Here is a 9210-nt window from a genome sequence, read left to right as displayed (position 1 = left end):
GGGCACTCACAGGAGAGGCAGCCCTGGTCTCCGGGCTGCTGGTTCCACCCCGGGCAGCACCGCAACACGGTCTGGGCCTCCGTGGCGTACACCTGCCTGTAGCCCGTGTAGTAGACGGTTCTAGGAGAGAAGGGAAAAGGGGGGCGTTACCGTCGAGGGACCGGGCTCGAGGCACTTCTGCCCGATGCGTTCGGCCCTCACCGCACCCAGTCCCCCAGACCGATTCTCCCACTGTCCCCTTTTCACAGCCGAGCAGGTTAAGGCACGGAGGTGGGCGGAAGGTCTGCATCCTGCGGCCGCACCAGGTGAACGAGGGGCCACTGGGGGCAGCGGGGACGGGGGGTTGACAGCCGTCCTGGAACCGGCAACAGGGCGACATGCCGCCCCTTCCCTCTCCAGCCCCAGGGAGGTCCCAGCTCTGAGCCGGCCTCAGGACAGGCATCGTGCCCCACACGTGGCTCTCATCGCCAAGCCAGTCTGTGAGGGTCTGGGGGTCACACTCAGTGTCCAACCTGGGAGCGAGAGTGGCTCCTGGAATGAGCCCCGTGGGCCAAGGTGCCCAGTGCTGGGCGGGCCGCACCCCAGGCTCTCGGCCCACCCGTGCACCGAGGAGGCAGGTGGCGGGCCTGTCCTGGGGCGTCCCCGAGGAGGGATCCCTTCCCTCACCAAGGGCTGCCCGAGGGAGACAGGCTGATGGGGGTGAAGCAACGGTGGGCAGCAGCAGGAGGACCCGAGTGTGTGAGCACACAGCCCTGAGGTCAGAAGGGAGCAGGCAGGAGGGCTTCCTGGAGGAGGGTGGCCCGGGTCCAAGGCTGGTTCCTGCTCTGATGGGAGAGGTACGGCCTCACAAAGGCTGAGCAGAGGGAGGCAGAGCCCCACCCAGGAGCTGGAAGCAGGCAGCTGATCCAGCCAGCCTGGGGCCTGGCATGGGGAGTGGCCGCAGGAAGGTGGTGCCCACGCACCAGAGAGAGACCGGCCTCACCACCCAGAGGGGTAAGGGCCTCCTGTCTATCCCCTCCCCAAATCCAGATTGCCCCTGTAAGCCCAGCCATTCAGGGCCACCTCTGCCAGTGCAGCCCCGGCCTCCGCCCTGCTTCTCCTGGCATTGCCCAGCCCCGGACTCGCCTGCAACCATGAACCTGGAGCAGAAGCCAGGGTGGGGGGTAGGGGGTGCCCCGCTCCTACTCAGCCCCCCACCCACCTCCCTCCAGCTGCACCCCAACGCCAGGGCTCCTGGGTCCCTTCTGGAAACCTCTGCTTCTGCTTCTTCCGAGAGTGGGTGAAGCAACGCCAGGATCTGCCTGACACCCCTGCCAACCTCCCGGGGAAGCCACCCTGGCTGCCCCTCCTGACACCCCAGCCCAGACAACCTCCACCCCCATCTGGTGATGGTCAGGAAGACGGACGACTAACTGCCCCGCCTGCCCCGAGCCCAAGCGGAGTCCCCCAAATCCATGCCCACCCGGAACCTGTGAAGGTGGCCTTATTTGGAAATAGGGTCTTGACAGATGTCCTCAAGTGAAGACGAGGCCAGCGTACTGGCTTAGGGTGGGACCTAGTCCAATGGCCGGTGTCCTCATAAGAAGAGGGAACTGTGGACACAGACAGAGGGAGAAGGCCAGGCGACCACAGAGGCAGAGACTGGCGTGATGCCGCCACCAGCCCAGGAGCGCCAAGGATGGCCGGTCATCACAGGAGCGGGGAGAGGCCTGGAGCAGACCCTCCCACCAAGCCTCCAGAAGGGACCACCCTTGCCCACACCTTGCCCTCAGACTTCTAACCTCGACTGTGAGAGTGTAAATCCCTGTTGTTTTTAGCCCTCAGTTTGTCATAATTTGTTACAGCAGCAAAAGGAAACTCATACAGGACCCAGGGCTCAGCACAGGCCCTGGGGTCCATGGCTGTGAGGTCCCTGGGTTTACAGTGACAAGCCTGGTCAAGGGGATGTCAGGGGCAGGAACGGGGGAGAGGGACAGAGAGCGGAGGAACGGGAGGAGGGGAGGGGACAACCCAGGGCCCACCCTCGCGGCACAGCACCCTCGCACCCACTGCCATCTGTAGAACTGGCGACCTGGGGCTTGGCCAACAGCAGTTGGGTCCAGGGCCCTGGAGGCCCCAGGAGTAGCGGGAGCAGCTGGGCTGCCGTCTCCAGGTCATGGACACCTGGAGACATGGGCACCCCTGCCCCCAGCTTGCTCTTCCCGGCCCTCGGGAGTGGCATGAAGCCTGTGGCCGCCGGGGGACCTGGACCCCACCAAACAACCAGGGCGCTTCCCAGAAGTGTGAACGCGCGCACATCACTGTGTACGGGCAGCTCGGGGGACTCTGCACGACGCCACTCTGGCAGGACATGAAATCAGTTGCCTGGAGAGAGACCGACCACAGTGGTGGACAATGTCTGGCAGGGCGGATGGTGTCTGGGCCCTTCCGTCGTAAATATTTCCCCTTTCCCTGGGCTACGTGCTGTTCCTCTCCGTCACCGGGAAGACGGGCCAGCTGGGCCCATCTGCCGCCCTCCCCAGCATCCCCTAAAGTTAGTGACCCTTGGAGACAGCGGGTCAGCCTGCAGCCCCTACTGGGCCTGAGAGCCAGCCCTTGCCCCCTGCAGCTCATATGGGACACCTCCCGTGGGAGAGTCACGGGGGCTCTGGCCACGGCCAGGAGCTGGTTCCTGCAGGGCCAGGTGGATAGGGGGGCGTGGCTACCAGGCTGATGTCCACTCCTCCACCTTATGCAGACTCCGCAAAGCCCAGGCCCCAGCGCAGCGGGATCAGCGGGGAGGGGCCTGGTGGGAGCCCACATGTGGGCTCCGTGCTCCCAGCATCCTCTCCCTCCCCACCCCGCTTCCTTCCTGCCCCCCAGGGGGCGCATGGCCCAAGCTCCCCCACCCTGGGGCAGCCTGTACTGGCGGGTTTGTCGGGTAGACGCCCGCTATGGGGAGAGGGGCAGCAAGCCCCCTGACGTCCTCATCCAGTCTGTCAGGTATCACCTCGCCTGCTCTGAGGCAGGAGAGAGCCCCGTGTCACCCCACATGGCCCTGCAGGGCCACGCAGCAGGCCCACCAGCCCAGAAATCAGAAGTGGGAGTCACCGCGGCTGCAAGAGAAGTAGCAGCCGCCACGTAGCAGCCACATGTGTGGCCTGGCCCGTGGCTGGTTCCATAATCCTCCCCCAGCTGCAGTCCAGGCCTGATGCCCCCGCTCTGCAGTCGGGGAACAGAGGCTCAGACAGGGTCTGACCCTAGAGCGAGGTTTGGCCCACTGTGAGTCCTCGTTTGCTGGCCGCCCCCTGGGAGCTCCAGAGAGGAGGGACCTCCTGTCTGTCCAAGGGAGGGAGGGTGACCCTGAGCTGGTGCAAGTTGGGGTGCGGTCAAATTGTGGGGTACAGAGCGTGCTGCCTCTAAATGCAGCTCCTCAGACGGCAGGGCCCTCAGAGGTTGCACCCACACTGGCTGGGTGTGGGGGAGCGGAGGGGCTGGCCTCCCGCCCTCGCTGCTGAGATGCAGCCCGGCCCCTCCCCCATCCACGCCCTGGCTGCGGGCGTGGGCCGAGGAGAGGTGCCGGCAGAAGCTGGAGGGTGGCTGGGCACCAGCGTGCCCTGTGTTTCCCAGAGCACGTGGGATGCTGGGGCCTCTGCGGACATGCTCCTGATAGGCGAGGAGAAGTGACACGGACCAAGGAGGGCTGGACGCTGGTCTGGCCGCGGAGGAGGGAGGGCTGGGGCTCAGGGCGGGCTTCACGGGGAAGCCGGAGCCTCTGTGGGTTACTGAAGGATGGAGAGGAGCGGGCCAGCGACGGAGCCCACAGCCTGGACGGCCACTGGAGGGCCAGCTGTGCGAGGCATTTTGGAAACCTTGCACAGCTGAACGGTGGGCTCGGCCACAGGCGTCGTGGGGGGCATACGACACTAGCTAACAAGGCCAGGGGCCCTCTGGAAGGGAAACGAGGCCGGGACCCCCACAAACACTGGCCTCTGACCCCAGGAAACGCTGCAGGACGCCGACCGCCATGAGCACCGGGGCGGGGAGGCAACCTCGCTCACCTGGAGCGAGAACAGCCCAGCAGAGGAAGGTGGAGCCCGGCTCCAGCCCGGAGCCAGGCGCACGGGACGGTGGCCGCCACGGAGCCAGGGGCCGCACTGCTCCCGCGGAACTGCGGCGGCCCTGCTGGGTTTCAGGAGGGAGGGTCCCTGACACCCGAACTGGGCAGTGCAAGGACAGGACCCCAGAGGCCCTCCCGAGCCTTCCCAGGAAACTGCGACCCAGAACACACACCCCTGCCCCAGGCTGCACACAAGCTGAGGCACCAGCCACCTTGGAAACGCTGTCCCCCGCCCTGCCCAGGCCAGCCTGGGGAAACGGTCTGACAGCCAGTAACAGGGGCCTCCGCAGCACGGCCACCCACTCCACTCTCCAGCCCAGGGACCACAGGGCTTCTGGTTGCTTCCAAAAGAGCGCCCTTTCACCACAAGTTGGGGGGCGGGGCGCGGGAGGGGGGTGGCAGCTGACATGACCTGATACCCGTTTAGCAAATCCACCTACATCCACGTGAGTGTGGAAGCTGGGAAGGACAGACTGCAAGATGCACGTCTCGGGAAATGATGGTGGTGATTTCTCCTTCGTGTCGGGCGTGGCCCAGCCTCGGCCCTCCTGACCCTGGGGCGGGACCTTCGTGGTGGAAGGGCCATCCTTGCCTCCACCTGCCCCATCCTTCCAGCCCACCTCTCACAACCCAAACTCTCCAGACACGGCCAAGGTCGCCAGCAGGGAGACGAACCGCCACCAGCTGAGAACCACGCTGAGACGTAACTGCCCCGTCTCTCTCCGTTCTGCACGTGTACGAATCATACAGCAAACGTTTAAAACTAAGGCCGCCCCCCACCCCCGCTCCCGGGGGCAGGCCCAGCAGGTTCACGTCCCGAAGACCTGGCCCGAAGACCTGGCCGAGAGGCTGGACAGCACACTCCCGTCGGAGGACTCAGCCCTCCTCCTCAACGACGGAATCCCCTCATCACCCCACCCCACACAGCTTTGCAACCAGGCAGACGCCAGACCCCGAGTCTACAGAAAGAAGAGAGATAGGCAAAGGCACTCCTCTGTTTGACTGTGAAATAAAGTCTCGAGCAATAAAGGCTTCACACGGGCTTGGGGTCAGAGAGTAGCAGCCGCCTCCAGCCAGGACCTCGGCAGGCTGGGCGCCCCGCTTTTCCCCCTCTTGCGTGGTCAGTACCTCTCCCTGCAGGGTCCCCTCCTGTCCCATAGAGTCTCCACCTTCCCCTCCGAGGCCCCCTCCCCACGGGGTCCTCCCCCACCCACCAGGGCCCCAGGTGGCCGCTGAGCAGGCACTTACAGTCTGGGAATAGCCCCCGTAGCGGCCACACCCCAAGGGTGGTGTCAGAGGCCTTGACCTCAGATGTGGGGCTTCAGTGACGGGGCGGGGGCGGCACCTGTGCCCTGAGACCCGGACAGCCCGGCCACCCCTTTGCCTGAATGGTCCATGCTGAGCTGCGTGTGAGCAGCCCCCACACCCCACGGGACCCGGGGAGCCCTGCACGCACCTGCGTTTGTGGCCGACACACCAGTCCCGCCGCCCGCAGCCCGGCCTCCACACGGGCACCATGCGGCTGAAGGCCTGCACACAGGGCTGGCGACGGCCCACCAGGGTCAGCTCCCGCTCCGCACACACGTTGGGCCTGGGACACAGACAGACGGTCAGCACTCTTGTCACCAACACCAACCCCCCTGCACGCTCACCCTCGGGCACCCAGCCGTCCAGACCCGAGGCCGGGCCCCGTGGCAGGGCACCCAGCCCGGTGCCCACCCCAGGCCTGCACAGGCCTGGCCTTGAGGGAGCAGATGCTCAGGGGAAAAAGGAGGGGCTCATAGGGCCACGTCTGACCCTCCCCCTCACATGGGCCACGCCACCCGGAGCATCCCTCCAACCCTCGCAAGACCCCAAAGCGTAGAGGCCACTGCCCCGCAAATAGGGGAAGTGGAGGTCCTGGGAACAGTGACGACTTGACCCTGAGTCCGTCTGACTCTGACCCTGGCGTTCTCTAGCCCCGACTCTCCCTGCCTCTGAGACGCCCCAAGCTGGGGCTCAAGCATGAGACACAAGCCAGGGGACCTCCCTGAGCCTCGGGTGCCCCCTGGCAGGTGAGGACTCGCAGCACTGGCCTCGCAGGTTGTCGTGAGGGTTTGCTGAGCCGGCACAGAAAAGGCTCCTGTGGGCCAGGGCAGGTGGCCTCGTAGGTGCCTCCAGGAGAGACAGGCCCAGGAGGAACTGCCGTCTGCAAACCGAGATCAGGCCCAAGTGAACTGCTGTAGGTGCAGCATCCTGTCTGCTCCAAACTCTCACCCACCCCTCTGCCCAGCACACAGACGTCAGGTCTCCGCTCTCTTCCCGCGGGGGCAGGGAGGAGCGGATGAAGGGAGGGGAGGGCTTAGGCCCGATGGCCTCTGAGCCTCCAGGCTGCAGGGCCTGGCCTGGACCCTGAAATAGCCCCCCAAGCCGTGGGTGGCCTGTGAGGATGGAGGCGACACATTCCGAGGACAGTTACAAACACAGGCTCTGGAGCCAACAACCCAGGCCTGGGGCCCGCTATGCAGCCTGAGGAAGGTTACTGACCCTCTCTGCACCTCGGCCTCAGCACCTATGAAGGGGGCAGCAGGTGCCTCAAGGGCTCCTGACACAAGATCACACGTGTCTGGAATCTGGCACGTCCCTGGCTCAGAGAAAGTCCCTGTGTCTCTGGGTCACAAGGCCCCACATCCCCTGGGATGTCACCACCATTCCCGTACATATGCCGACCCAGCTCAGCACGCAGCATGCCTTGTCAGGGCCTTGGGGAGGGCACGCCATGGCTCACAGGGGTCCATCATCTCAGGGGGGGCTGCGGGGGGAGCAGGTCTAGCCACTCGGTCAGCAGGAGAACCGGCCCGCACGGAGCTTGGGAAGTTGGCGCCTGGCAGAAAACCCCAGAGTAGGGGCTGGTGCTCTCCTCTGAAGGGCCCCCTCCTTCCTGGACCCCTCAGACCTCAGCCACAAGGGCCTCCGCCAACCAGCAAGATGACCACAGCGAGGCCACACAGCAGCCTTTCCGGTACGTGTGCTCTGGTCACTCTCCCGTCCGCTGCCCGCCCTGTCCCCGCCCCCCCAAGGCACCTGCGTGACTCTGGTCCCCCAGGCCTGCAGGGCCGCCTGGCTTCCAGGATGGCAGGTTTTCCCTCTGGTCGCACCTCGCTCTCCACATCCCTGAAAACGGTTAAAGGGAGGAGGGGCTAGCGCTGGAATGATTTTCTCCTCTGGGAAGCTTCCGGCACCTCAGAAGCACAAGCGTAGCTGGCTTTTCCATTTGGAAGGAGGGAGGAAGTGGGATGGGGGAGGGAGAGCCGAGGAGGAAACAAAGAGGCCAGTGGGACGAGGGCACAGGAAAGACCCCTGAGGTGGAGCAGAAGTCCCTGCTCGGGCCCCTCTGCTCCTGAAGTTGGACCCAGCTGCCCATCTGCGGGGAGGGAAGGCAACTTCCCAGCTACAAAGTGAACACAGCTTGGGCGGAGGGGGTACTCATCCCAGCTGTCGGGCCATCTACTCCCTGGGGCAGAGCAGGGCTCCTGGAGGCTGGTGGCCTTCGCCTGGAGCTGGAGGTGAGGGTGGGCACGAGATGCGTCCCTCCAGGGTGGGCAGTTCCTGGGCCCACAAGGCACCAGGGTGAGGGTGGGGAACACCGGGGCAGGGAAGCGGGGCAGCTGGCCTTGCGCAGCCAGGGAAGCCTGGCTGCACACACCCCCTGGTCCGGGAAGGGGGCTGCGTCTGTTTTTACAGGCTCCGGGGTCCTAGGGATGCCGTGACCCAGGCAGATCACTCTTGGACACCCGGATCTCCCCACCAGACAAGTGGACAATCGATCAGAGCGTCAAGCACGTGCCCAGCAGCAAACGCAGGGCCTGGCATGAGGCAGCTGGCCATAGATGTACTCCTTCCCTGCCCTTTCCCTCCATCCATCACAGCCTCAGCCCCAAGAGAGATGGGGAAGCAGGACCCAGATTCCGGGAGTTGCCCACAGGCCGCTGAAAGTACAGCTCAGCTTTCAAACTCCCTGACCGGTGAGCAGGGGTCTTTGAATGACCAGAGAAAACCTCAGCCTCAGCCTCAGCGAATGGGGGCCGTTCCAACCCTCAGGGCCAGTGGGTCCAAGAGTTACTTGCAAGCAGGGACTTGAGCTTGGAGGGCCTGTCCCTCTCTGGATGGGAGGGGCCCATGTAATGAACTGATTGCAAAGCACTGGCCATTTTCCTAGCACAGCTGCCCAGAGGACTCCAACCCAGGGGGAAGCAGTGCTGTGAGCTGATGTCTCCTCCGAGCTCTGCAGCCTCACTCAGGTTGGTCAGGGCTCCCTGTGCCCAGGCGCTGCTCCCACAGCCCTGCGTTGACCAGCCCCACACACAGTCAGCAGTCAGTCCAGGCCCCAGGGAGAAAGGCCAGCGCCCTTCCATGGCCGCAGAGATTCATTTCAGAGATGTAAGTAAATAAATAAGTAAGCGTTGGCTGGTTTGGAATCTGGACACGTGGGCCAGCAGGAGCCAAAGGACCAGCCACGTCACTCCTGCGTCCCAGCTGTCGGGACCCCAGAGCCCTTGGGGCTGCCAGGCAGTGGGAGCCCCCGTAGGGCACCCTCCTCCTTTGCCTCCCCACAGGCCCACCATGGAGGTTTTAAGCCGGCCAGAGAGGGTGGGGCTGCCCGCGAAGGGAAGGGCGGCACCGGCGACGGGGCCTTCGAGGAAAAGGACTTTCTGGGACCCATGCTGCTCTCCGGCCCCTCCCCTGTCCCTCTGGGGTGCAGGGAGCAAAGAGGCAACTCTGGCACCTCCAGGAGTCCGCTGGCGCCCGCCTCCTTTCTGCACAGAACAAGCTGCGGAATGGGCCCATTCACAAGGTGTCTCGGGGGTCTAGCAGCTAGAGCTAGCAGCCCCCCACTTGTTCAGCCAGCCAGCAGTGCCCACTGCGGCCCCACCACAGGTCCTGGCAGGTGCTTACAGACAGGAATGGGAAGGTGTGCTTGCAGGCGGCACGGAACTCAACACAAGGAGGGCATCAGAGACTGGAGGGACGACGCCCCAGGATGAGAAATAGGGGCACAGGCCCCCAGAGGGCAGGTGGGAGGCGCCCCAGGAGGAGGGACAGGAGCCTTGAAGGAGGTGAAGAGCAGGGGG

The 9210-nt window shown here is 64.9% G+C and overlaps 1 protein-coding gene across 3 annotated transcripts in view; it reads right to left on the bottom strand.

Moving 5' to 3' along the window:
* The window catches only part of MEGF6 (multiple EGF like domains 6), a 101472-nt gene that overhangs the window by 90451 nt on the left and 1811 nt on the right, over positions 1–9210 (bottom strand). For all 3 annotated transcript variants that reach the window (XM_024760338.1, XM_024760339.1, XM_024760340.1), the window contains exons 2-3: positions 5556–5690; positions 11–120 (exon numbers count right to left, since the gene is read on the bottom strand). In XM_024760338.1, coding sequence (XP_024616106.1) covers positions 11–120; positions 5556–5690 — 245 coding nt within the window. The remainder of the gene's footprint in view (positions 1–10; positions 121–5555; positions 5691–9210) is intronic.

The sequence above is a fragment of the Neophocaena asiaeorientalis genome, unplaced genomic scaffold (assembly GCF_003031525.2).
Source record: "Neophocaena asiaeorientalis asiaeorientalis breed wild unplaced genomic scaffold, Neophocaena_asiaeorientalis_V1.1 scaffold489, whole genome shotgun sequence".
Classification (NCBI taxonomy): Eukaryota; Metazoa; Chordata; class Mammalia; order Artiodactyla; family Phocoenidae; genus Neophocaena; species Neophocaena asiaeorientalis.
Note: the sequence above shows the minus strand (reverse complement) of the source record. Positions and strands in the feature narration are given on the sequence as shown.